Source organism: Ochotona curzoniae, unplaced genomic scaffold (assembly GCF_017591425.1).
Source record: "Ochotona curzoniae isolate NIBS_2020 unplaced genomic scaffold, NIBS_Ocur_1.0 scaffold_4701, whole genome shotgun sequence".
NCBI lineage: Eukaryota > Metazoa > Chordata > Mammalia > Lagomorpha > Ochotonidae > Ochotona > Ochotona curzoniae.
In genome coordinates, this window is record NW_024467122.1 from 49,404,111 (window position 1) to 49,431,950 (window position 27,840).

Consider the following 27,840-nt stretch of genomic DNA (forward strand, 5'->3'; position numbering starts at 1 on the left):
GCTGATGTGTCCCCTCAGGGGTTAGGGCTTAGTGTACCTGGCATCTCCTTCACCTCAACCAACGTGCTTGCTCAGAGTCACATGTCTGCTACCCCCCTCAGTGCTTACTTGCGTGTGTATGCACACTCTGTCCCGCACCTTTACACCTTTTCCATTCTATTTGAAAGGCAGAGAGATGAAGAAAGTTACATGTGAAGACACAGCCATCTTCCATCTGCTTCCTGCTTCCCCAATTGAACACAACGGCCAGAGGCTGAAGCAGGCTGAAGCCAGGAGCCTGGAACTCCATCCGGGTCTCCCAAGTGGGTGCCAGGGGCTCAGGCACTTGGGCCATCACCTGCTGCCTGCCAGCATGCACATCAGCAGGAGGCTGGGTCAGAAGGTGAGCAGCTGTTATCTACTGTGCCTAACACCTGTCCCTTCTGTGCTCCCTTAAAACACCCACGGCACTCTGTCCTTGCCAGTTCCTCCCTGCTTTCTGTGGCCCCCCAGCTTACTGTGAGCCCTGTGGCAGGTGTGCTAGCATAGCCTGCATTCAATAGATGCCCACATCATGTAGATGGCAAGAGGAGTGCAGTGAAATGCCTCCCCAGCAACACTGCCACAATGATCCTTCATCCTCAGCCATGTGGCTTCTTCCCCTGGGCCACCTACTCAGACACAAAGACAGTACTGGGCCAGGAGCCCGAGGTCCCTGTCCCCAGCTGGCAAAGGAAACCCTGGGGCAACAGCCTTGACAAGGCACTTCCTGGGCCTCCACTTGATGTCAAAGGCAGGGAGAGCCCTGAAACAGGGCAGGAAGCAAGTGCTTCCGGGCTGCCGGGTGCGGCCACATCGGCAGGGAGGGTGGGAGGAGAGGCAAGTGGAGAACAACAGCAGAAAGGAACCAGGGGGCTGGGGGACAGGGCTGCTGCTGCCTTAGGCAGTGACTCCTCTGCCTGAGTTCCTCAGGACCCTCCCCAAGCTGACTTACTAGGGACAGGGAGGAGCACCAGGGCTGGTTTAAGCCAGGCCACTCCAGTTTGTTTACCAACATTACAGCCTTCCAAGGTCAGGGCCCAGCCAGCAGCCTCTGACCAGGCAAAAAATATCCCCTCTGCCGGGTTGGACCACACAGCCAGTCTCTGTGGAGCCTGCAGGCCAGGGACCACCCACTCATCCCTCTTGGGCTGGGCCCTGGGCTGCCTCCTGACCCTGGAGCCCCTACATCCCCAGGGAGCAAAGAGCCAACCAGGTCCAAGCTTAACTGCAGTCACATCAAGATTGAGATCACAGGCGGACTCAGGGCCACAGCATGTACGTGTGGGCGTCTGTCCCCCCTGGAGAGCACTTGCCTGTACAACGTGCTTTCCCTCACCACTGTGAAACCGTACTCAGCTACAGGGACAAGGACAGCCCTGGGGTTTGGAAAGAATGTAAGGATGCCGGAAGGAATCGTCAGCACTGGCCACTTCTGGGAGAATACTCCCTGGGGCCATGGGAGTTAATGGTGGCTGCACCAACACTTTTTTTTCCTGTTGTGTGCTGTGGGACCTTTCTGATTATGAGCTGTGCAAGGTTGTAACTTACTCAGAATAGAATGCAGATCTGAAAAACAGGGAGGAAGAAAAGAGGGACAGGGAAGATGGTCTGAGGTTGAGTGTCCTCATTTGGGTGGGGATGGGGGCAGTACATGCAAGAGACTCCTCGTACTGCTTAGAGGGAAAGCTCAGTGAAGAACCAGCAATGCTTGCTCCCTCCCTCCCGCATGGCTCTCAGTGGCTAGCTCCCAAGATGAATTAGCAGGTGCCAGGAATCAAACAGGCACTCTAGCATGGTGATGGCTTAACCCAAGGTGCTGCAACACCCATCCCGACTGTAAAGCACTCGGTAGTCACAATTCCACTTCCAGAAGACCTCCCCCTCCCCGAGACTGGGAGAGAGGAGGTTGGTCCAGGTCTCCCACACGGATGACAGGGACCCAGCTGGAGTTGAATTCACATGGGAAGGTAGTAAAAAGCCAAAGTCCAATGCAGCTCATGCAATTTCCTAATACCTCGGGCAGGCTGTACAGTCGGCAGTCTCTGGTTTGCCTGCACATGATCCTGCCCTCACAGACATGCGCTTGGTTCTGGGTTTGGTCCTGTCTGGGGGAGGTACAGGACAGCCAGATCGCAGAATGGCAGATGGAGGCAATGACTGATGGGCCAGGCACGAGGACTCAGCCACTGGTCTGGGGGACAGGGTAAGGCTCAATCACAGGCTTTGTTGGGCTTTGTCTGTCCAGGGCTCTGTGAGGGGGCAGAGCAGAGGTGTGGAGACCTCTGCCATCCCACCATGGGACAGGCAGTGCCTAGAGTTTCAGGTAATCTGGCTCACCCCAAGAGTGGAGACATCCCTACAGCCTTGGCAGGGAGGGGAGGGGCTGGCAGGCCCAAGGGCTGGGGACAGCACTGACGCCCCTCTTAGTTCCTGGGGTCAGACAGGGCAGGACAGGGGACCACATGCTCATGTAGACATGGGAAGTTAGTGAGGCTCCTGGGACATGTTCCACATGTTAAGGCACCATGGTTAGACAGTCACAGAAACAGATGAACCGGTGGGGTGCAGCGGTAATGAGCAGAGGGCGGCCTCCCAGAGGCCTGGCATCATGCACTTTGCGAGGGCTGGGGTTCCCACCACAGGCCCTACCCCATTCTCCAGGCCAGGGCCTCAGCATGGCAGGGGAGGGGCCTGGAGGGAAGCAAAGTGGGTGGTGGACACAAGGAGGGCTGAGGGGATGGGTTGTGGGGTACTGGGCACAGGAGGGCTGAGGGGCCTTGTCAGCACTTTGGTTCGGGGAGGGTCCATCCATTTGTGGGTCTGCCAGGGGCTCAGTCCTTCCCCTCCTTCTTGATAATGAGGTTCTACTCGAAGGCCAGGTGGTGCATCTTGTCTGTGAAGTTGGACTTGATGCTATAGCTGCCCTGCTCCAGCACGCCTTTGTGCGCCTCCTCCTCTGGCGTCAGGAACTCACACTCCTTGGTGTGGGGCCCTAACTCCCCACCATGCATTCGGTCTTGTCGATCTTGACTACTTTCTTGAAGGTGTGCTGGATGTATTTCATGCCAGACATGATCTCTCGGTTCACATGGAAGGAGATCTTTATCCAGTACTTCATGCCTTCCTTCAGTTTCTTGAAGCTCTCCAAGTTGCCAGTCAAGTCTAGCTCCAGGGGTCCAGGTGCTGAGCTGCACACCAGTGTGAGGTGTCACCACTACGTTGGGCATGTTGGGGTAGGCAGACACAGTCATGTGGCTCATGACAGCACCTTTTAAAAATATATATTTATTTTTATTGGAAAGTCAGATATACAGAGAGGAAGATCTTTTGTCTGCTGATTCACTCCCCAAGTGGCCGCAGCAGAGTTGAGCTGATTCAAAGCCAGGAGCTAGGAGTTTCTTCCAGGTCTCCCATGCAGGTGCAGGATCCCAGGACTTTGGACTGATTTCCCAGACCACATGCAGGGAGCTGGATGAGAAGCGGGGTCACCGGGATTAGAACTTGTGACCATTTGGGATCCTGATGCCTGCAAGGTGAGGACTTTAGCTGCTAGGCTACTGCACCGGGCCCTGACAGCTCCTTCTTATACTTGTACAGGCTGGTGTCGTCCTTGTCCAGCTCCTGGATCTCCTGGATGCTCTTCTGCGCGGATGGCTTGTAACTGACCGAAGTGCTTGTCCTCCTCATTCTTGGCAGTGATCTGTGCCAGCTCTCGGTCGTGGGCTCTTGCTCAGCCATGCTCACTGCTCGTGGATGCTGGAACCTTGACCATGCAGCTTGCTCTTGCTCCTGAACAAGATGACAACTGCTGCCTGTTGCCCACTACTGTGCCTTCTTCCAGATTTCAAGGACTTGGGGTCATCTTCCACTGCCTTCCTAGGCCATAAGCAGGGAGCTGGATGGGAAAGGGAGCAGGCAGGACATGAACTGGCACCTGTACGGGATGCCAGCACTTGGAGGTAGAGAATTAGACAGTTGAGCCAAAGCACTGGATCCCATCCCATCAGCTCTTTTCTGGTCTGTGTGGAACCTGACACAATGGAACATTTCCCCATATAATTATTACTCATGCGTGTGTGTGCATGTACACACATTTCTTATCATGTACAGCACTTGGCATTTAGGTAGTACTTTAAAAATAAATTTTAAATAACTGTTTATGCCTTCTTTCCACTGGGGCACTGTGTCCCAAGACCAACAGGCTCTTTTTTTTTTTTTTAAATAAAATTTATTTTGATATTCTTTACATACTTAGTTAGAGTAAGAAGGTTCAAGGGCTACAGGAAAGTGGATAATACTAGTATGTTTTCCATATTGTTACCTTCATGTTTAAAAGGGGGGTATTAAGGGAAAAGGCCCACCCAATTTCCCACCCTCCCCAGGTCCCCAACAGGCTCTTTTTCAGCAAGGTACTAGGGTTTAATGTTCTCCCTGGCAGAATGTAAGGCAATGTACTGAGTCACTTAAGTGTCTAAGTGTCTGTCCCCTCCCTGACTCTCTTCTGCTCAGATGCTGCTGCAAGCTCGCCAAGGCATGGGTGGCAGGGAAACAGGTGTGCTGAAGCTGGGGCCCTGAGTGGCGGGACTGTGAAAGGATCCGTGTTTCACCTTTCCCGTCCCCATTGACCTCTAATATTGGCTAACATGGGCAGAGCTGCCCATGTGCTTAAGTATATATATATATATATTTTAAAGAAATTAAAGTAAAGTCAACAAAACTTCAGTGACTAGTTTCAAAGCAGAACACATCCAGCTACTACTTATTTACCCAAAACTTGAGCACTGGGGTGTAGAAGGGTTTGAATTAGGTGAAATTATTTCTAAATCCCCAAGAAAAGAGAACAAAGCGAATCAGAGGAAAAGGATTGCCTTGGTGTACAGGAACAGTGAGGTGGCAGCCCAGGCACTATTCAAAGGTGCCTTAGGGGTCATGCATGTCAGGATGACTGCTGGCATCATTGTCGGGCAGATGCAGCAAGCCTGGTAGTGCCAGAGGGTACCATGATCCAAGCCCTCAGGAAAGGATGAGATAAGTTCAGTATGTTCTATTTAATTAAGCAGAGTCCGCCCTAAACTGTCTTTATAGAGAATTCTAGCTGAGAGAAATCCTGGTACATACAGGGGTTAAGATGTCTGCTGCTCAGAATTTTGATGCTGAGTTTTCCAAACCCACCTGGCTGCCAATGGTGCAAGGAGCCAAGGCCAAACTGCACTAAGAATCCCCTGGGTTGGGTCCTGCCCCCATCCCACCCCACCCTACCCTTCAGACAAGTGGCATTACCTCTGGGGAAGGGGGTACAGGGCTTGGACCCCAGACCTGGTTCTGGCACTGGCAGTGGCACCGGAGCCCTTCTCTTTGTTCCAGCTGACTTAAGGGTTGTGCTGGAGATGGGACAGTGCACAGGATGTGGGTACTCTCCTGGAGGGCTGCTCTTGAGGAGGATACCAGCTGGGCTGGGGGAGTTTAAGAAATTCCCAATCTTCCTCTGCAATTCTGAACCTCTATGCTCCTGTTACCTCTCCCAGCCCATGTCAGACCGAGACACCATCCCACCTTGGGCCAGGCATCCAATATGGAGCTTTGCACCCCAGGACGAAGAAACTTTTTTTTTTGTTTTGGAGGCATGGAGTGGCGGGGAAGAAACTCAGAACTCTTCAAGAGGATACCTGAGTGAGGAAGCCCCTCATGCAGGAATCCTAGTTTATTTCCCCCAGGGGGTGAGGAGCGGCAGGCAAGGGACTCAGGTTGAACTCTGGAACACTGGAACTCCCCACATCCCGTATGCTTGAGCAAACTACCCACTCCCAGCAAGACACTATGCTCCTTTCTGGCTGCTGCTAGGAGAGAAATAAGGGCAAGACTCCCAGCAGCCAGCGTGAGGGGGAAGCTGGGATGAGAGTGGGTGGTGGCGGGAAGCCCCCTGATCTGAAGCAGATTAGAACTGAGCAGACAGGCCAGGCCTTGGCCATAAAGGAGGCTCCCAGTTTCCTGAGGGTCCCTGGACAACCAGGAAGCAGCCTTAGGCACGTCCTCTTACATTGGTCCCAGGGGAGTGGGGGAGGGCTTGGAGTGACCATCACTCAGGACTGGAAACTCCACAGCACTTTCTGGATGGCAAACTGGGTGTGGCTGGGTTGTTATTCCTACGAGGGATGAAACAGTCCAAGCTCTGGTCACCCCAAGTTCTCAGGCTCTCCCCTAACCCCCAATCAGACACCTTCTGTAACATCATTTGCTGCTATACAACTTGGATCTGGGTACACGAAGCTTGATGATGTCAGAACAGGATCAGCCTTCTTACCTCAGCGGCTTGAGTGTGATTCATGAAGGTGGTTGAGGTGGGCAGCCAGACTGACCGCAGAAGCTGCACTCCCCAGCAGCTACAGAAGGCAATGGAGTTACCCAACTTCTCCATCCCGTCCACCTACGCCCCCAGAAGAACTTAGCACCAGGAGAATGCCGACTGACACCAAGGAGGTGGGGAAAGCACAAGGGGACACATTGCAAGGGAACAGGGTCATTCTAGTGACAGCAGAGACAGTTGGGTCTTTGGAGGGCACACAGGAGAGGGACAGCAGTAAGTCACAAATCTGGGTAGCACAGTGGCCCCAGGCCCACTGTGCTACCCAGGACACTCACAAAAGGGAAGTATCATGAATTGACAGGTTTTTTTTTGTTTGACTGATTTATTCCTATTGGGCATGTCTCAGCTGTTTCTTCAAGGGACTGGACTGAAAATGGGTTCAGGGAACTGCACTATGCTGAAGACAGAGAAGATTTGGAAAGCTCAGATCCTTTTCAGGAGTCTCGCCTAACCACATGGGGTGAAGCCGATCCAGGCTCTCAGAGCTGTCAGGTCTCCAGAGAGGTGGCCATGGCTGACCTTGGCAAGGCTCCCATGGGAATGTCATCAAGGTCCCTGCTCAGGGAACTGGTGGATCTGGTGACACACTAGGTCACAGCAACCCCCCTGGTGATGGTCACAGGGCACTTAGTTGGGAAACCGATGTTGGTCTCTTCTGTGAGAGGCCTCGATCGAGTTTATCAGCTAGAAAAAGCAGGCCCAGAGTATCTGATGGAGCTATGGAGACCAGCAAGATGAAGCTGCTGATCCTTGTGACTCCAGCTGAGATGCAGCTGTCTGGAGCCTGCCAACTCTGATCAACAGTGCACAGGGTGAGCCAAGGGGTGGGAGGCCACATGGCTAGCACACTTGGGAACGGCATGAGCCTTCTCAAGGGTGACATCAGAGGGAGTCCGTGTGTTCTCACTCACAGAGATGCTGGCTGTCAGTCCAGACCAGGGCCTGGGCACATTCTTTCCCAGTGCTGACTGAGCTGTTTCCAGAGCCTGGGTGTCACTGGAATCCCAGAAACACATTTCTAGTTTCCTTCCAGGATTCCTAAAGGCACAGTGAACTCTGAAAACCACTTCAGGATTCAGATGAATACTACCTGCCTGCTGGTAGAATAGGTCAAACTGCCCATACTGAGTCATCAAGAGCCCGCCCCGCCCCCCCCCCCCCCCCAATACTGCCAAATGCTGAGACAAGGGGCAGGCATGCCGACTTGGCTTCAGTACCCACTGATATGTGTAAGACCCAATGCTGGGAGCACACCTAGTAGGGGAACCTCCAGGAGTCTCCTTCTGGGTTGCTGCATCTTTTAGTGTGTATTAGGACCAGAATAGGTGCAGGCCAGCTGGGCTAGGCCATGGAACGAGCTAGGAAGTGTCAGGACTTGGTGTGAGTCATGTAAGACTTGACTGCAGTACTTTGTGGCAAGTGCAACATCTAGGGCTGGGGACATGCATGGCAGGCGAACTCTGGGCACTACCCCTGCTAGGCTATACCTACTGCTGCTGATATCAGCCCTAGTATGTGAACCAGGACTGGGGACAGGCCAGGCTGGACAAGGCAATGGCATTTGCTGTCACATATGAGGGCTGGGTCTGGGAGAGGAGTGGGCTGAGATAAGCCACAGCACCCATAGGTGTGCACTAGAGCTGGATGGGATGTGGGTTGGGCTGGGCTGGGCTAAAGTGCAGCAGAAGCTGGCATGTGGAACATCTGGAGCTGGGAGTAGGCTTGGAGGGGATTACTGGGGGTTGTCCTGATTAGGCCTTGGCACCTGTTGGTATGTGTGAGGACAATGCTGTGGTGGGCTGGCTGGGCTTGGCCACAGCACCCACTGGTGTGAGATATGGGGCTGGGGCAGAACGGACCATCCAGCTGCATTCATCTGCATGTATGTGACTTGGCTGATGTTGGTTACAGACCATACCTGACACTGTACTGGCTGGTGTATCTAAAAGTCAAGTCTGAGGTCACCCCAGTGAGGTTTCCTGGGGAGTCCACAACTGGGCTGCTGGACTCAGACCCCAGCCATAGGGAAAAAAACCAAAAAAGCCCCAAAACACGCCACACAATTATGTGGTCTGACCTCGGAATGCACGTATTGAGACGGGGCCTCCTCAGTTGCTAATGCAGTGAACAGCATGCTGGATGCAAGCGGGGGCTATGACAGCCGACTCATCTAGGCAAGTAGGGGTCGTTGACTGCCTCGTTAGAGGATGGTAAACAGAAGAGGTTGGACAATTCTGGCCAAGCCCTTTAGCATGTTCCTGGGTATAGGGTTGCACTGAGGTGGACTTTGGCCAACTAGTAGACCTTGGAAAGATTTTCTCAACCCTGATGTAACAAAACAAACGTCTCAGAACTATCAAAACTACATTTGTTCCACTCACCTTCCTCCATACCTCGACTTTCTCCACCCTAATCAGAGACCTAAAAGGTGTATATCCCTCTCAATTATGTAAACAATATTTAAGATAACAGAAATTAAAAAAAAATCTAATATCACAGCAGAGGATGGAGGGCAGAACATACTGGACAACTATTCCAGCCATGCACTGAAAACAACTATCTCCAAGGTAGATTGTGTCAGCCAATGGACCTTGGCACGACCTCCTCATTTTTGGAGCAATGACATCAACAGCATTTCAGAACTATTGAAGCCACCTGAGTGCTTGCTTCGGCAGCACATATACTAAAATTGGGACGATACAGAGAAGATTAGCATGGCCCCTGCGCAAGGAAACCACTTGAGCAGAAACCTTGAAACATGCTCCACCCTGGGATGACACCGGGTGGCTGTTTTGCATCCCCAGGGACTGATGCGGTTAGGATGTGGGGGACAGCTTCCCCCTTTTTCTCCTTCCCCCAGATACAGGAAAAAGGAAAAGAAAATTGAAAACAATGGTCACATCTACTTTCCCCTAATTTTTGACCCTTCCTACCCTAATCAGTTTCCCACACAGGGATGCATCCTTCTCAAATAGGTAAACACCAAACCAAAGGGAAAAAAAGAGCCCACATGTAGATATAAGTTTAATGAAGACTGTGGGTAGGGCCCAGTGCGGTAGCCTAGCAGCTAAAGTCCTTGCCTTGAACATGTGACAATCCCGTATGGGCACCGGTTCTCCCGGGGACCCCGCTTTCCATTGAGCTCCCTGCTGTGGCCTGGGAAAGAAGTTAAGGACAGCCCAAAGCCTTGGGACCCTGCACCCATACAAGAGACCTGGAAGAGGCTCTGGGCTCCTGGCTTCGGACTGGTGCAGCTCTAGCAGCTGTGGCCACTTGGAGAGTGAATCATTAGATGGAAGATCTTCCTCTATGTTTCTCCTTCTCTCTGTATATCTGACTTTCCAATAAAAATAAAATAAATCTTAAAAAAGACTGTGGGTGAGAAACTCTCATGGTCCATGTAGCAGTCCTACCAACTCCATCTTCTGCGGCCACAGAATGATGCTTCCTCTCACTCTGCCACTGCTGCCAAGAGCCTTACTTTGTTTCCAAGAACAAAGACCACAGATACCCCAATTTACATAAAATTATCTCACTCCATTTTATTTAAGATTTTTTTTATCCAGTTAGTAAAAGAAAGATGTGTCTCTCTTTATACATATGTACAAGTTCAGTTATAAAAATAGACAGACATTCAAAGAGAAAAAAAGGCTTGGCATTTTTCTGATTCCCTCTAAATAGCATCTGTACACAGGAGTCTGGGCTGGGGCAGGGGAATCCTAATGATTTAAATTAAATGATTCCCCTACAACCCTCACTCCAAAAAGTTTTAAAAATCAATCTATCTAAATTCAATTCCGCGATTTTCAGGTGTGCAAATTAGAGGCTGGCCCGCGCAGAAGCACCTGCTCCACCAGGGACATCAGGCGGGGTGTGGGCGGAGGGGCAGAACTGCCTCCCATGCAGACATGACCCCTCTGCCTCTCTTGGAGGGCAGTGAGCTCAGGCTGGCGGGGCTGGGGCTGGGAGGGTGGCGCCGAGCTTGCCCTCTCTCTACCCTCTGACTCACTCCTGCTGTCCCTTCCTTTCTCAGTGCAATACAGACAGTGCATACAGCCAAGCTGGGAGCTGAATGGCAAGTAGGGGGAGACTGTGCATTCAGGATGGGCAACAGGGACCCTGCGACAGGGAAGGGGGCTGTCCTGCTGAGGCGGCTCCTAGTCTCTCCACTGACTTGTGAGAGATCCCGGTGTGAGCTGTTGTTGCTGCTGGTGGGACCTGAAGGTTCTATGGCGTGAACCACCCAGGATGGGGGAGGAAACATGAGAAAAACACCTGCCTGTTGCTGTCTCCTCAGTTCTCCATCATCCTTTGAAGCCACCACCTCCTCTAGTACTTACTGCTTCTCTTCAACAATGACACTGAGGCAAATGTGATTTGGAGACCTGGGGTGGTGTGGAAAGACTGTGGGCAGCTGCTACACATGGTCCTCCCTCCATGGCTCTACAACCTTAAGGTCAGTCTCCTCCCTCGACTGCAGGTACCTGTACACAGTACCTGTACAGTCTTCACGAGGAACATGGTCAGAGCCAGAAAGTGGAATGGGGATGGAGACAATGTGCCTGAGCATCTACAGGGGGTCTGTCTAGACCCTTCCCCAGTAAGAGGCTTAAGACTCGGCTTCAGGGGTCAAGTGAGATTCTGGAGGCCTGGCAGACTAATTCCTGTCCCTTCTTCCCATAGGCTGCCCCACAACATTCCTTTTGAGACAGGTGATAAAAATACTCCCACCTGCCCACCTGCCCATCTTTCCCCTGTTGCAACTGGTCACCTCCACCCTTTGATGAGAGATGTGAGATGCCGCCTGGGGCAAGTGTGCAGACAAGGGCTCCCACCCTGGATTAGGCTGAAGGAAGCTGGAAGCCGGAGGCAGTTACCGTCCTCCAGAGGAGTTGGTGCCCTTGGCCTGTTTCCGGACCAAGGAGTCCGAGGCCAGGCTGCTGGTCACGTGCAGGCTCTTAGGAGTCCCAGGTACATTGTTCCCTTTACTCAAAGGGGAACTCAAAGGAGAAGAGGCGCTTGAAGGTCCAAAGTCAGTAAGACCAGCAGGTCGAACAAGTGACGTCTGTAGAGGACTACTAGCGGAGATTCCTGTGGGGATGCAGAAGGAGACATGAGGGTAAGTGCCAGTTCTGCAAGGGTTGCCCTGCCGCCTGCTGAGGTGGCTCCCTGAATCAAGGTTGGAGGAGACAAGTTGGGCAATCTCTCTAGCTACTCCTACCCAGCCCCACATTTGCTCGCTCTTCCGGTCAACAGTCTTCATCGAGAAGGATGGGTTTTAAGAGAAAAGGACATCTACCTCTCCCCACAGGACCTTTTCACAAGAAGGAAATGTTGTTGTGATGCTGTGTACAGAATATACGATGCACAATCTGGGAGATGGGGGCTGCACTGCACTAAGCCCCCTTCTTGTCTCTTCTTGCTTAGGAGATGCCTTAGGATGAACTGCTATTCCCTCAATCCGCTTCTCCCTAGCGAGCAGGCTGCTTCCCCTCTATCCTGCCAATCCACACGCTGCTTTCTGTGCACTGGCCAGGGCCATCACAGCTCTCCAAGCCCTGCCATTGTCAGGAGCCAGCTCAAGGCTCTTGTCCTACCCTTGTCCTAGGGGATGGCTCTCTGGCGTGAGCCAAACCCACTTGTATATGCCAGCGTGCTGTCTGGTTTGACTTCTTACTGCTTTCTGTGTTGCTTTTCCTGCCCTACATTGTTCTGAGTGCCTGATGGGTACACAGGTCTCCCTCCAGTTCTACACATTTCTGCATCAATCCTTTATCTTCTTTTTCCATTCTTAGTTACCAAGCACTGTGGATGTTCCTTGTGCCGCCCTACCCTCCTGGTCTTCCCTACCAAGGTGTGCTCTGTCTCATGCCTTGCTTGTCAAGGATATGAACTGGCAATGGGTTAAAAAACACTGGAATAGGCTTTTATATTTTGTATTTCCTGAATAAACCAGCAAGGGAAAGTGGAATGTCCCATTGCAGGAGCAAGGGGAGGTGAAGTAACAATTACAGGGCACTTCCTCCAGCCCAAGCACTTTCCACTCAAGATCGTCACAATCTTGCTAATAGGGAGGTAGTCTGCTCTGAATAGGGTCTCCCTCCTTCCCAGGCTCAGCTGTGCTGCATCTCATGCCACAACCATCCTCTTCATATTATGGTCACAGCAGCCACTTCATTTCTCAAACGGTCAAAGCTCCTTGTTATGTACTGCTAGACTCTTGTCCTGCAGGCCTCACTGTGACCTTCCAACCCTGACTCCCAGTACTCCTCTTTTCAGCTTAACCTGGCTCATCTGCTCAGTGATGCCCTGTCCTACTGGCGCTCTGTTGTCCGTACAAATCCTGCGTAAACCTTGTCTTCCTTCCAGAATTACAGCCTGGCATCCCAATCAGCAGGTCCACATTTCCTCTTCCTTCTGACCCACAACCACAATTAAGCCTCCCCTCTTCCCACTTCTCTTTATCCTGCTGTCTAGCAAACATATTTCATGCATGGCTTCCCTTTCTCACTTCTAGTATACATCAAGTGCAGGGCCCATATGCTGTGCACACAGCACGTGCCTAATACCTAGGGGGACAGATGACTAGTTGAGTGAAGGTTAACTATGCCAGTCTGGATTACAGAAATGTAGTTTCCAGGAAACAATCTAGGTTCTCAAATAAGCAACAATTCTGAATATTCAAAGCAATATAGTCCACAGTTCAGTTAAGCTCTCCATTTTCACAGCTACCTATATATCCAAAGTGGCACCAAGCCACAAGGACCGAGGAAAGTCCAGACTACAGAACTCTAAACTTGGGTGCTGGGGAAGGGTCCTGGCCCGGAGGTGCCCCACATATTCCATGTGGCAGAATGCTCAACAGACTTTGTCAACTGCCTGTGGTCTCCGCACCTTTAGACACATTATACCCGTATGCAGCATAGGCAGCTGCGGATGCCGCCGCAGCCCCAGCCTTAGCTCCTGCCATGGCGGCAGCACTGCCTGCAGTGGACTTCCGGCTTCGGCCTTTCCCTGCTCCTTTGGCTGTGCTTCCGGAACCTTTGGGGCGGCCTCGGCTTCGGGCTGAGTGACCGCGTCCTGCAGCTGGCATTTCCTGAATGGAAATTCCTGTGGAAACAAATGGACCAAGGAGAGATGGGGAATGAAAACTCTTCAAAATGTGACTAGTCTTCCCTTGATGGGGAAAGCGGGTTCTATGGGTGTTTGCTCCAGACTCTGGGGAGGTCCAAAAGTCCATTTAAACCAGAGGATGGAAGGTTTTCTTCCCCTTCTCCGCCACTCTGCCTTCCAAATGAACAAATATAACAAAAACAATAACTCAGGGGTTTCCCTGTGAAATAACAGCAATACCAGGCCCACAACAAAGTGAGAGAAGGGCCAGAAAAAATAACTTGAATCAAAAGCTAACAAAAATTAAAGTGAAATGTGAAAGACAAGGGTGACTATACAACATACTTTATTTTTCCTTACATTATTTCTTTTTTTATTTATTTACTTGAAAGTCAGAATTGCCCAGAGAGAGAAAAAGAGAGAGATCTTCCATCTATAGGGTCACACCTGAAATGGCTGCAATAGCTATAGGTGGGGCCGATTTGAAGTTAGACATTAGGACGTTTTCCTGGGTTTCCTAGTTTCAAGCCGGGGCCCGTAGCTTTACTTCTTATGCCACAACTCCACCCCTACCCTTAAATATTTTTACATGAGAAGTTATCAGAAAATGAGCCTGTCAAAAATCTTTTTGCCCTATTCCATTCTTCGTTAAAGAAAGAAGAAAATGGGGCTGGTATGGTAGCGAAGCAGGGTAACCCTGCAGCACTAGCATCCCATATGGGCACTGGTTTGAGTCCTGGCTGCCATACTTCTGATCCAGCTCCCTAATGTGCTTGGCAAAGCAGTGGAGGATAGTTCAAGACCTTTGGACTCTGTATCTTAATGGCCCACTCAAAAGAAGCTCCTGGCTATGGATTGGTTTATCTCTGGCCATTGTAGCCAGCAGATGGAAGATTTCTTCTGTGTGTCTCTTTGTAATTCTCTTTCAAGTAAAACAAATAAATCTAAAAAAGACCAAAACCAAAAAACAAACTGTCACCCTAGGAAGAATCAGTACATCACCCAGCACACTGAGCTAATCAAGGTGTTTCCTGAGGCTACAGGGCAACCCAACTATGCATGGCAGCATCACCTACCATTCACGGTGTCTGAGACAGAGCCTGTTATGGAAGCAGGTGAGTTGGTGGCTCGGGACTGTGGGGCTGAGGAGGCTGGGTCATCCACAATGACCAGCATGTCACTGCTGCTCTCATCAGGAGGAATGGAGCCAGTATGCAGCTCACTGCTGATGGAAATCTAGAAGAGGAAGAAGGGCTGGGGTTATGATGACTGACAAAAGTGTGCAGTTACAGCCCTGTACCTGGAGGAGACCCTGTTTTGTAAAACATACCCTGTGTTCCCTTTCCTGGCTTGCTGCTGAGACGCAGCCCTTGTCTGGCTTCTGAAAAGCAGGCCTGCTCTCACTGGGTTTCCTTCTGAAGGGTCTCCTGCTCAGCCCCCTTCTACCACCCAGCCAGGAGATGCTCCCACATGGTCAGCCACAGTGGCTATTGCTGTGACAAAGGCCGGCTGAAGGAGTCTGACCTCACTGAATGGACTGGGCATGGCTGAGTCCACGCTGATAAAGGAGTCATCCCCGTCAGCTGAGAGGTTGGAGTTATCAGCTGAAGGAAGAAATGGGATCCCAAGGTTCACGCCTTCTTTCCTTCTCTTCCCGTCCAACTCATCTTCCTTTTTCTTCTGGGAACACACAGATCAGGAAAAATGAAAAAAAAAAAAAAAAAAAAAAAAGGCATGAGAACACATTCCAAGACAAAATGTGGGCCAGGGGAAAAAGATGGCAGAAGTTTTTTTTTTTTTTGACTTTGTAAACTTCTCAATGAGCACATTTATGAAGAAGAAACACCACATGTAAGGAAGGAGAGGGATAAGTTAACAAGATTTCATATGTATTTGGTCACAACAATGGAAGTGGAATTTAACTGAATTGGAGCCACTCCAAGCCAGATCCTCAAGGGTGAAGGGACAGCCAGCTAGGACACCCAGGAAGCAGCACACAACCTTAATGACTGCAGTCCCACAAATGGGAAAGCAATTTATTTTACTATTATTTAAAACATTTACTTCTTTTGGAAGAGTTATAGACAGCAGGGAAGAGAGAGATCTTCCAACCGTGGGTTCACTCTTCAGATGGCCTCAATGGCCAGTACTTGGCCAGGCTGAAGCTAGGGGCTAGGAGCTTCATCCAGTTTTCCCTGTGGTGGGTAGACTCAAGTGGGTGGTGGGACCCCAAACACTTGAGTCATCTTCTGCCTTTGCAGGTCAACAGCAGGCAGCTGGACCAGAAGTGGCACAACTGGGAATAGAACCAGAGCATTTGTGGTGCCAGTGCTATAGGAAACAGCATCTTCGCCCAACCCACCACAATGTCTGCACCTAGCCAGTGTTTCACTGTTTTCGCTTTACATCTCTTTTTAAAAACCTGTTTACTAACTTATTTTAATTCACCTGAAATGCTGAACTATGGGGAGAGAAGGGGGGGGGAGAGAGAGAGGTTGGGGTTAGTTCACCCCTAAATGCCTGCAGTAGCTAAGGTTGCACTAGGGTTAAACAAGCCTGAAACTGTATCCAACTCTCCCATGTGGGTAGCAGTGGCCCAAGTATTTGGGCCATCTTCTGTTGCCTTTCAGGATGCGCATTAGGAGGAAGCTGAGTTGTGGGCAGAGGGGCTCAGCTGAGACTCATACTATTCATTCCACTACGGGATGCAGGCATTCTAAGTGACTTATAAGCAGTGCCACACATGCTGCACAAATAAAATCTTTTACAGTATTTGTAGATTCACAGCAAATTTGAGAAAATATATGTGTGTGATCATTCCATGTGTTTATAGTAAATACAAGGAGAATGAAGAGTCTTGGGTTCCAAAAATAGTGCATTGCTTTTTCATTATTTCTGTAATTTCCACAGAAACTTGTATGGGTTGAGCAGCTGAGCTAGACTAAGTAGCTATAGATACTGAGTTCAATAAGCCTGTGTGGCAAATTTAGGACCTGGAATGACAGAATATGCTTGGTTATCCCTAGGATCTTATCTGCCTATGGCACCTGTATGTATACCTAGAGGTTACCTCTGCTATCACTGGGCATGTATTTTTCTACATTTAGCACAGGGAAGGGAAGACATTTGAAGCAAACCTTAAGACCCTGTGGGAGGACCACCTTTTCATCTTTGGTACTCTTTCTGAATACTATAAAGCCATAAGTACATACTTAAAAAAAAAAGATTTATTTTTATTGGAAAGTCAGATACACAGAGAGAGGAGAGATAAAGATCTTCTGTCTGATGATTCACTCTCCAAGTGGGAAGTGGAGCAGCTAGGTCACAAACTGGCGTCCATATGGGATCCTAGTGCATGCAAGGTGAGAATGTTAGCCTCTGAGCCACCGTGCTAGGCCCTGCGATTTTTAAAAATTTATTTATTTTTATTGCAAAATCAGATATACAGAGGAGGAGAGACAGAGAGGAAGATCGTCCATCTGTCGATTCACTCCCTAAGCGGATGCAACGGCTGGAACTAAACTGATCCGAAGCCAGGAGCTTGGAGCCTCTTCCAGGTTTCCCACACAGGTACAGGGTCCCAAGGCTTTGGGCCATTCTCACCTGCTTTCCCAGGCCACAAGCAGGGAACTGGGTGGGAAGCAGCCACCAGTATTAGAAGCAGTGCCCATATGGGATCCCGGCACATTCAAGACAAGGACTTTAAGTATTAGGCTATGATGCCAGGCCCAGACCTTACACTTTTTTTTTTATTGGAAAGGCGGATATACAGAGAGGAGAGACAGAGAGGAAGAGCTTCCGTCCGATGATTCACTCCCCAAGTGAGCGCAACGGGCCGAGATACTATGCCGATCCGAAGCCAGGAGCCTCTTCCGGGTCTCCCACGCGGGTGCAGGTTCCCAAGGCCTTGGGCCATCCTCGACTGCTTTCCCAGGCCACAGGCAGGGAGCTGGAAGGGAAGCGGGGCTGCCGGGATTAGAACCGGCGCCCAAATGGGATCCCGGGCGTGCAAGGCGAGGACCTTTAACCACTTGCGCCACCGCGCCGGGCCCCAGACCTTACACTTTTAAAATCAGTCAATAATTTTTTAAAAAAGAGAAGTTTGGAGCAGGAAATACAAGTGGCAGTGGGGGCGTTATTTATTCCACATGTCTGCTTCACCTAGGACTGAGCCAAAGGTGATGCTGGCAAATCAATCCAGATCTCCCAAATGAGTGGCAGAGGGGTAGTGTCCTAGGCAGGCAGGCTGCTTGACCAGGTCTGGGAACCTGCGCATGTTCTTGGGTCCTGGGTAAGTGTGCAGGGCCCCATGTAAGCAACCCACCCCACCACCACACTAGAAGACTGGGCTTATGAACCTTAAAGTTTGCGTTCATAGCACTGGGGGCCATGGATTGCTCAGGGAAGAGGGTATGGAGATGTTGGGGAGAGGGGTACTGCTGAGGGAGCACACTGCAGGTGAGGAATGACTTCTGGGGGACTCACACTGACTAGGCCACTGTACTTGGAGGTACGCGAGGGGGCTGAGACCAAGTGGGTTGAAGGAGGAAAACTGGAAGACCTTTCTGTGTTAGACCAATGTACCCATCCATGTGTGAGACCTGAGCTGGGCTAGTTATCACTGACCATCGCTGTCAGCCACCTAGCACCCACAGCCACACATGAAAGCTAGGGCTGCCAGATCGGCATCTGGTAGGGCTGGACCACAGTACCAGCCAGTGAGTGTTGGAATAATGGATGGGACATGTTAGGCTGGACCATGACACTAAGTGGCACGTGAGAGAAATGCTTCTGGGGGCAGATTCTATGGGAGATATGTGGGCTCACCCTTGTAGGACTACAATACCTGCTGGTTATTTTATTTGCTCTTTAAAGATTGATTGATTTATCTGAGAGTCAGAATTAGAAAGGGAAAGATACAGAGGAGAGATTTTTCACCTGCTTGTTCACTCTACATGACTGGAATGGCCCAGACTGGGCCAGGCTGAAGCTAGATGCTTCACCTGGGTCTCCTACATGGGTGTGTAAGGATTTGGTTACTTTGACCCTCTTCTGCTGTCTTCAGCAAGGAAATGGACTAGAAGTGAACAGCTGGGACATGAGCTGGTTCCCACATGGGATGCTAGTGCTGTAGGTGGTGGCTTTGTTGACTAGGCAACAACATAGCCCTCACCCCCCACCTTTATTTTAAATACTAGTAAGTAATAGGATTGACATAGGAGAATGTAGTTATACAACAGACAGAACAGATTGGCAGATTGATTTTTGTAGCAGGATATGACACTAAATGTAAGCAGAATTACGGTAGAATGAATGGACCTCATGATATCTGAGCCCCTTGCCAAAGGTCTATAGAACCTAGAAACTAATGGACAGAGCATCGAACCACTCACATGTAGCCTTGACATATGGTTTCAGTAACTGAACTGTGACCCTCCAACAGGTGATTTAGCACTGGACTGTTGCTAATCATTACACATGACTACAGTGATTACCAATCACCAGGCAAGATGACAAGTTCTAGGCCCTGAGCCTTTCTGTAAGCCCCCTATGCCTCCCCAGGCTGGAGATACCTTCTCTGCGTACTTTTCCCGCTTGCGCTTGCGCTCTTTCACTCGGTTGGTTTCCTCCTGCTGACGTTTCTCTTCCTGCCGCAGTCTCACTACCAAAAAAAATAAAACAACAACCCAATGAAGTGCCTATGGCAACCTTAATCACCATCCTCCGCAATCCAGGTGGCCTATTCCCTGCTGTTTTTTGGTCAGGACACGACTTCTATTTGTTTAAGGCAGGTAACTGGCATGTTTGTGACTTGGAGAAGGAGGGCTCAAGTCATGATTCAGATTAATTATTATGGGTCTTGCTTCTCCTTTTTCAGTCTTTCATTGTCTGCTGTGATGCTGTGGGTGTGCTCAGAGGTTTGCAGGATGAAGCTGAAATGCCATGTTCTCTAAAGCTAGAACCAGGAGAAAAGGGCTTGTGTGGTTGGGGTACAGTGCTTGTCCAGCTTCATTATTGCTGGAGGAGGATGTTGTCTTCCTCATGTAAGCAATGTTTATCTGGAGTGTATTTACTCTGAAATGCATACAGGGGTCGGTGTTTGGTGCAGCAGTTAAGACATTATCTGGGATTTTTGGATCCTTTATTTGAGTGTGGGATTCAGATTTCAACTTCCTACACAATGTGCACCCTGAGAAGCAGCTGGTGATAAGCTCCAGTACTTGGGTCTCTGCTACACATATAGGGATCTCAGGGTGAGTTCTGGCACCTGGCACTGGCCTAGCACAGCTGTGTTATCTGTTGGCATTTGGCAGAATGAACCAGTGGATGAAAGATCTCTTTCTCCCTTTCAAATAAAAAAAAAAAATGTCTTTAGCTATAAATTTTGTCTGCTATTCCACAATACATTATTTCTTCAAGTTTTCAAAGAATATACTAATATAATACTTTTTCTCCCCAAATGTTTCCCCTTTTCCTCTTCCATTCTCAGGAGTATGGGGCTGGAGAGGGGTGAGCAAGAGGAGGCTGAGAGTACGTACGCTTCTTCTCCAACTCTTCATCGTCTAGAAGGAGACTAACCACCTCTTTGGGTTTCAAGGTATCTGGTTTGAAGTTTCCACCCGAAATCACCATCCGCTGAATCTATACCAAAGCAAATCAAAATGTCACTTCTAGCCATTCATTCCCAGCCAATATCCAGAAACATCCCCTTCAACTCATTCCCAAGGTGAGTCGTCTGGTTTCCATACTTCCTTGTCTTTCATCTGACTAATTTACCCAGATCATTCTCCCTGTCCATCAGAGAGGACAATATGAGCTTCTTGCCTGAAGGTTAACCGATAGATGGAAAATTTGACAATATGAAGGATGGAAAAAGAGCAAAATAATCATTGATTTGGAAGCTATGGCACATGATACACAATTTTCTCACTAAGAACTTTAGAAATGATCCCTGAAAGTACAGTCTTTTTTTTTTTTTTAAAGATTTATTTTATTGTTATTGCAAAGTCAGATATACAGTGTGCAGCAGAGACAGAGAGGAAGATCTACCGTCCGATGGTTCACTCCCCAAGTGACCACAACGGCCGGTGCTGCACCAATCTGAAGCCAGGAGCCAGGAACCTCATCCAGGCCTCCCACACGGGTGCAGGGTGCAGACTGCTTTCCCAGGCCACAAGCAGGGAGCTGGATGGTAAGTGAGCTGCCAGGATTAGAACTGGCGCCCATACGGGATCCTTAAGTCCCTTAGTGGGACTTCAGCCACTAAGCCACAGCGCCGGGCCCCAAAAGTATAGTCTTGATATACAATTTTGAGGCAGATCAGCACAGGGCATTAGGAAGAGAGGACCATTTCTTTTCCTCTGCCAATGGGTCTACATCAAGCCTGCTTTTTTCAGGGCCATTACTGCCGTCATTCCATGTGAATGACAGTTGAACAAGCTCTGGACATCATGCTGTTGGAAAGGAAGTGAGGAATGGCTGGGGCAGCCAAAACAGTTATTATTAGGCCCCAACTCTATTTTCTAGTCAGACCAATTCTAGTTTGTCCAAAGTCAGTGAAAGGCAAGAGAGTTTTCAACAGCCTTAAACTAGTCAGTAGTGCTGCATCTCCAAGTCTCTCCTCCCTTCTGTTTGGCCTCAACCTCTGTGCTTACCTCACTTTTCTCCTTGGCTCTCTGTAGAATACGTTCTTCTATGGTGCCTTTACAGATGAGCCGGTACACAGTCACCTGCTTTGTCTGTCCCAAGCGGTGGGCTCTGTCCATTGCCTGCTGGTCCACAGTAGGGTTCCAGTCACTGTCATAGAAAATCACCTACACAGACAGGATGAGAATAAAAAATGATACAAGTACTATCAGCGTAGGACTAGAAATTGAGAGTAACCTGACTGTGTATCTGTTTGTGTGGCTTGGTGGCTATAATGTTAAAATTTTTATTCATAGCATTAAGATGCAAAGATATCACTACCCAGAAGACAAAGGCAGTAAGAGACATGTTGTTTGCTGTTTTCAGTTTCCATTTTTAAAGAGGTAGTAGTAATAATAAACATTTAGTTCTTAGTACATTAATACTGCAATACATTAATACGAACGATTAACTTGGAGCAGTTGCCATTTTACAGATGAAAAGACTGAAACACAGGATCTGGATAATTCATCTACAATCGTACAGCCTAAGTAAGTGGCAGGTCTGGGATGGGGAGGTGGTGAGGGAAGACCTTCCCATTAACGCTGGAGCTACCTTGGAAAGACACTGACAGGCAGGCTTTCCTGGCATTCTCAGGCTGCTATCAATAGGGTCATTTCCTGTTCCGTCAGTTTCAAAGACAGAATGTTAAGGATTGCCTGGAAGTTACTTCTTCTTCTTTTTTTTTTTTTTAAGATTTATTTATTTTTATTGCAAAGTCAGATATACAGAGAGGAGAAGAAACAGAGAGGAAGATCTTCTGTCCAATGATTCACTCCCCAAGTGATCAAAACAGACAGAGCTGAGCCGTTTTGAAGCCAGGAGCCAGGAGCCTCCTCCAGGTCTCCCACGCAGGTGCAGGGTTCCAAGTCTTTGGGCCATACTCGACTGCTTTTCCAGGCCACAGCAGGGAGCTGGATGGGAAGCTGCTGGGATTACAACTGGCGGCCATATGGGATCCCGGTGTGTGCAAGGTGAGGACTTTAGCCTCAAAGGCCACCATGCCGGGTCCTACTTCTGGTTTTGCTAAACAATATGCAAACAAAATGTAACATTACTTAGTGGGACTGGGCCCTAAGACTGGTGCCTAACACAGCAAAAATGTCTCATGAGAGAATCCCAGCCCCCAATTCTCCCAGATCAAGTATCCTTCTCTACAGCCAATCAAAATCACCCTCTTCTGCCAGTGCTTTTTCAAATGAGTCTGTCATTCCACATTGCCACAGTCACCATCCTGGAGCCGGCTCTGATCAACTTGTCTGTATTATTAGTGCTGTCAGCTCAGTGAGCTTCCCAAAACTGTCTCTCTTGTTCAGCATACCTTGGGTACCTGTCTATGCAATGAACAGATCAAGCCCAAACTCCCTTAAATAATCTGACCCTGCTATAGTGAGCCAACTTCACTTCCGGTTACTCCTTAAACCAGACACTCTTCCTTTCCTTTCTTTAGTGTTGCTCACTTATATTACACCTTTTCTCACACAAGTTGTTTTTCTGAAATAGAATCTGTAAGCTTTCTTTCTTGACCTTTTTAGTTCAGTTCAAGGTCTGATGATTCCAGGAATACCTGGAATGCTTCACTGAATGTTTCATAGCTGACTGTCCCCTTTGCCTATCCCTATTCTCCCATTACCAATCCTTATTAGAAACAGTAAAGGCTAAACTCTATAAAGCACCAGTGTGGGACTGACAGTCATCTTACTGAATTTTCACAAAAACCCTAGGTTTACCTACCACCTTAAATATGAAAGAGTTTGAGATCAGGGTGAATGGCTGGGCTGGATGCAACTTCACAAAGTTGGAACCTGCCACACCGTACACTAGTAACAAGACGCTGCACTGCCTATACAACTGGTCCAAGTCCCTGCTTAATCACTGACTATCTTCTTTGGGCGTTCCAATGACTTTATGGGTACTATTTTAAGGAATGAGTCATCTTTCTTAAAACTGTTTCTCTGTGTTCCAGGTTCCAAGACGCAACACTATTTCTAAGTAGTTTATTGGCTTCTTCATTTAAAGATGGAGTTAACTTTTCTGCTATTCCTTCCAGAATTCAGTTGTGGTTGAATCTGTGAAGGGGATAACAGCATTTTCAAGGTTTTTATCTCTCTAAAAGTGTGTCCAACCAGCTCCTCTTTTTTATGGTGCTGTTATGTCTGGCCTTAACATGAGACATAATCACTCAGAATTATCATGGCCAGGACTAATACTAGCACTATGAAATGTAATGCTGGGTATTGTAGGTGGCACCACAACCTGTTGTGATACAACACTGGCCCCAACTTCTCAGTTTTCATTTCTTCTTTTTTTTTCTCTTTCTTAAGATTTTTATTTATTTTTCTTGGAAAGGCAGATAAACAGAGAGAAGGAGAAAAAGAACAGACCTTCCATCCACTGTTTCATTGCCCAAGTGGCCACAATGGCTGGAGCTAAGCCAATCTGAATTCAGGAGTCAGGAGCTTCTTCCAGGTCTCCCATGTGAGTGAAGGGTCCCCAAGACTTTGTGCCATTCTCTACTGCTTTACTAGACAATAGGAAGGGAACGATGAGAAGTGGAACAGTCAGGATACAAACTAGGCTCTATATGGGATCCTGGTACGTGCAAGGTGAGAATTTAGCCAACTGAGCCATCAGGCTGGACCAACTCCACAGTTTTCTACATAGGTTAGAAACTGAGGAGTACAGTGTGAAATGTTAGCCAAATAAACTGTCATTGTGAAAGCTCATTACTGATTCTCAATATATTCATAACCCTGAGATGTAAAAGCACACAACAAAGGCCACTTATTCAGACATGGCATTCCTGATGACAGGATATATTAGACTTTCACAGTTATATAAAATTTTAAGACATTCTACTTTGGGGACAACATCGTGGAGTAGTGGGCTAAGCCACTAACTGCAAGGCCAAAGGGCACTGGTTCAGATCCAGCTTCCAAGTTGTTTCATTCCTATACCCACATCGAAGGCCTAGAAAAAGTTCCTGGTTTCAGCCTGGCCAAACCCTCACAGTTAGGGATACTAGGAGAGTAAAGCAGTGGGAGAGACTCCTCTCTTTGTAACTCTACTTTTCAAATAAACACAATAAATATACCCTTAAAAGAAAAAAGAAAGAATAAGAAAGGAAGGAAGAAAGAAAATAAAGTTTAATTTAGAGAACAAAGGAAGGGTTAGGAGAATTAATGAAAAAGAGGACAACCAGTGCCTGGGGGATCAAATTATGGCTCAATATACTTAAAAAATATAGTATGCAACTAGGGAACTGCTATCCTAACCAAAAGTTGGTACCTTGTGCTGTCCAAGCTTGAGGACATGCTACAACATGAATTCATAACTGAGAGACCTGTATCATTAATCATTTTATGGGTGTTTCTTAATATTTGATATTTTGTTCCCTAGAAGTCAGATTTACATGTGCCGGAATTCCATATGGGCACCCAGCTGTTCCACTCTCCATTCAGCTCCCTGTTTGTGGCTTGGGAAAGCAGCAGAAGATGGCTCAAAGTCTTGGGACCCTGCACTCCTGTGGGAGATCTGGAAGCTCCTGGCTTGTAGCTTTGAAACAGCTTAGCTCCGACTGTTGCAGCCACCTGGGGAGTAAACCAGCAGACAGAAGATCTTTCTGTCTCTTCTTGCTATGTTTGCCTTTCCAATAAAAATATGTAAATCTTTGACAAGAAATTTGAAACAGAGTGAGGGAATTCAAATCCAAGAGAGTTGTGTGTTCTGTATTCTGATAAGCAAATGAACATTTAATCTACTATGACATGAACCAAGGAGAGTGGGGAGGTAGATAACATACCACAGTGGGACAGATATGACACGTGTATTTTTAAATCAGCTTATGGAAATCTGTGAGACATGGTAGAGAAAAACAAATAACTATCAGAGGACTAGAACAACTCCCTTAACTAGGAAAAACTAAATCTAGTCAATCCATAAAGCATGGTCCAGCAATGACTAACAGGAAACCTATTAATAGCACCTTCATGAAGTTGTAAACACCAAGTTGGTCAGGCACAGAAGGAGGTGTAGGTTGAGATGGGACAGGGAACTCTGGCTATGCAGCCAATGACAGGGATTTTCAGAGGAAGAGAGAATTCAACAGAAAAAAGGAAAGTTTCTAGAACAACAAATGGAAAAATGCTAGACCAGTTTTCAGGTAGGGGGAGCTTTTTTCTGTTAAGAGTGTGTGGAAGATCAGCTCCAATGAAGGGACAAATCTGTCCATGGAACACAGAACTTCTCAGATTGCCACTGAGGGGGAAAAGGTCCCAAGTCTCCTTATGTGTAAATATTTCAAAGTAAACTTTATTTATTTATTTGAAAGGCAGAAGAACAAGGGGAGGCAGGGAGATAGGGGAGGGATACATAGATTGATTCATTAATTGATTTTGCATATCCTGGTTCTCTCTCAATTGACCTCAAAAGTTGGGGCTAGGACAGGGTGAAGACAGAGCCTGCAGCTTGGTCTGGCATCACACATGCTAGGCCTCAGAAATAGGCGGAAGGAACCCAAGTACTTGGCCATCAAGTATTGCCTCTCATATTAACAGGAAGCTGGATCACAAGTGCAGACTAGCTTGGATTCCAACAGGCATTCCACATGAAATGTGGGTGTCTCAAGCAATGTCTTAACCAGCTGGGCTACAACAGTCACTAACATTTAAAAGCCAATAAACATTTAAAACCAATATGAAATAATAATTTAAAAATGGAGAGAAGAAAAAAATAAAAACCAGTATGACACGAAAATAACAGAACAAATGGCATACTTTATAATAATCCATTACTAAACTGAGTGAAATGCAAAGAAAATCCTACTCCAGGAAGAATATCCAAAAAACACGGACAGCAAGAGGGAGCTGCCACTCATCATGTATGAACAGACATCATGTGTGAGTAGACCACTGTTTGAAGACATGTTTACACATGCATTCTCAATCACGAGACCATAGTCTTTCCTGACATTTTAGGCTGACTAACTTCTTCCTTGTCTATAAGTGGTTCTGGGGATTCCAAAGCTAAATAAACCTCAGGGCAAAGGAAAAATGCCAAACAAGCAACTCAATCTATATTCTCCAACAAAACACACACACACTCCACAACCACTTGAGATCAAACCAAGTATAATCTAGGTATATATTTCAATCTCACTGATACATTTTTCCAATGAATATTCCATGAACCTCTAAGTTACAAGTGAACAAGACTTTTCCTCTCAATTACACTGTAAAGATATCTTGGAATTCATGACAGTATTCAGGAGCCCCTCTCCAACTGTGGGGTTCAAAGGGATTCTAGCTTCTATCCCTGCAGCTGTGGATTAGGGCCTAGGCTCATTTGGTTCTATGTGGCTAGCAGGAGTTCCTCACCCCCACAGAGAAAACTACGTGAACTTTAGCAGCCAGATACAGAGCTCTGCTTTCAAATCTGCATAGTTTTAAAATTATTCAAATGACTAACTGCAGGAAATATTTGTTAAGAAACCACAGACTGAATCTGATTGGCAAGCTCAGAAGAAGGGAAATTTGTTTTAATAAAACACTAATGCTAGACCTTCCCAGGGACCTCATACAGCCTTGTGGTCTTATGTATTATCTTGGAATAATGAGCCCAAAATACCTTTCAGCCATATCTTTCTATTCACCTTCAAACCCTGCTGCTTGGGACACACTGCTATTTAATGTCTGATATCCCTAACAGATCCTCCCATGTCTTTATCTCCCCCCTATAGAATTTCAGTTTCCCTGTCTAAACAGAAGCCAGAGGGACATATTTAAAGCTAAAGCCAGATCAACTTACACTGATCAAATTCTTCCAATCCACTCCTCCAACCCATCCCCACGCCTCTCATCCGCCCCCAGTCCTCTTGCCATTTCAGTCCCTGGCCTGAGTGAGTCTGCAACCTCATCTTCTACCATTCCCCTTCTCCCTGACTGCTCCAGTGACGCTGGGCTCCTCGCAACTGCTTCACGGTTCTGAGTATGTCACCCTCAGGGTTTTGCATTTATCTGCTCTGGCTGGAATGTTCTTCATTCTGCCAGATACATGCTTTGCTTGCTTTCTCCAACCCCCGGATCTTGACTCAAATACCACCCAATCAGAGAGGTGTTACTAAATGACAGAAAATGGCAACCCCCAATCATTCTACAATTTTTTTTGGAAGTACTTTTGGTTATAACAGTCATGCATTTAGAATCTTTTTAATTCATACTTCCCCCATTCCAACTTCCTACTAGAAAGGTAATTCCTAGTAACTATGAGTAAACTTTGTTTCAATGTTTATTAAATTTTACTAAGGTCTAAAACAGTGCCAGGCCCTTCGAAGATGTTCATTGAACATTTGTTGAGTGAGTGAATGAAAGCACAAATGAATTATTCCAGGCACTAGAAATATGATTTACAACACTTCCTTCTACTAAGATCAAAAGCTAAATATTTAAAAAATTACTTACAATGTCATGATTAATTTGAATGGACACAGGGGCCTGAAAAGGAATGTGACGTCACAATAACATTATGCAAAACAAAAGTTTACCAGGCTCAGTGCAATGGCCTAGTAACTAAATCCTCGCCTTGCATGCACCAAGATCCCATATGGGTACTGGATAGTATTCCGGTGGCCTTGCTTCCCATCCAGGTCCCTGCTTGTG

General features: G+C 47.8%; 1 protein-coding gene, 1 non-coding gene and 1 pseudogene across 2 annotated transcripts in view; 1 reads left to right on the forward strand and 2 right to left on the reverse strand.

Moving 5' to 3' along the window:
• Positions 1 to 2,332: 2,332 nt before the first annotated feature.
• Positions 2,333 to 3,759, reverse strand: LOC121149074 (annotated as a pseudogene).
• A 5,285-nt stretch (positions 3,760 to 9,044) lies between these two features.
• Positions 9,045 to 9,148, forward strand: LOC121149552. The gene has a single exon (XR_005882708.1). It is a non-coding gene; the product is annotated as a U6 spliceosomal RNA (small nuclear RNA).
• Positions 9,149 to 10,728: 1,580 nt separating this feature from the next.
• Positions 10,729 to 27,840, reverse strand: part of INO80 (INO80 complex ATPase subunit) — a 114,933-nt gene continuing 97,821 nt past the window's right edge. The window contains exons 30-36 of the mRNA XM_040969963.1: positions 21,154 to 21,312; positions 20,038 to 20,140; positions 19,072 to 19,160; positions 15,023 to 15,178; positions 14,575 to 14,734; positions 13,280 to 13,495; positions 10,729 to 11,476 (exon numbers count right to left, since the gene is read on the reverse strand). Of these exons, the coding sequence (XP_040825897.1) occupies positions 11,259 to 11,476; positions 13,280 to 13,495; positions 14,575 to 14,734; positions 15,023 to 15,178; positions 19,072 to 19,160; positions 20,038 to 20,140; positions 21,154 to 21,312 (1,101 nt within the window). The 3' untranslated portion in view covers positions 10,729 to 11,258. The remainder of the gene's footprint in view (positions 11,477 to 13,279; positions 13,496 to 14,574; positions 14,735 to 15,022; positions 15,179 to 19,071; positions 19,161 to 20,037; positions 20,141 to 21,153; positions 21,313 to 27,840) is intronic.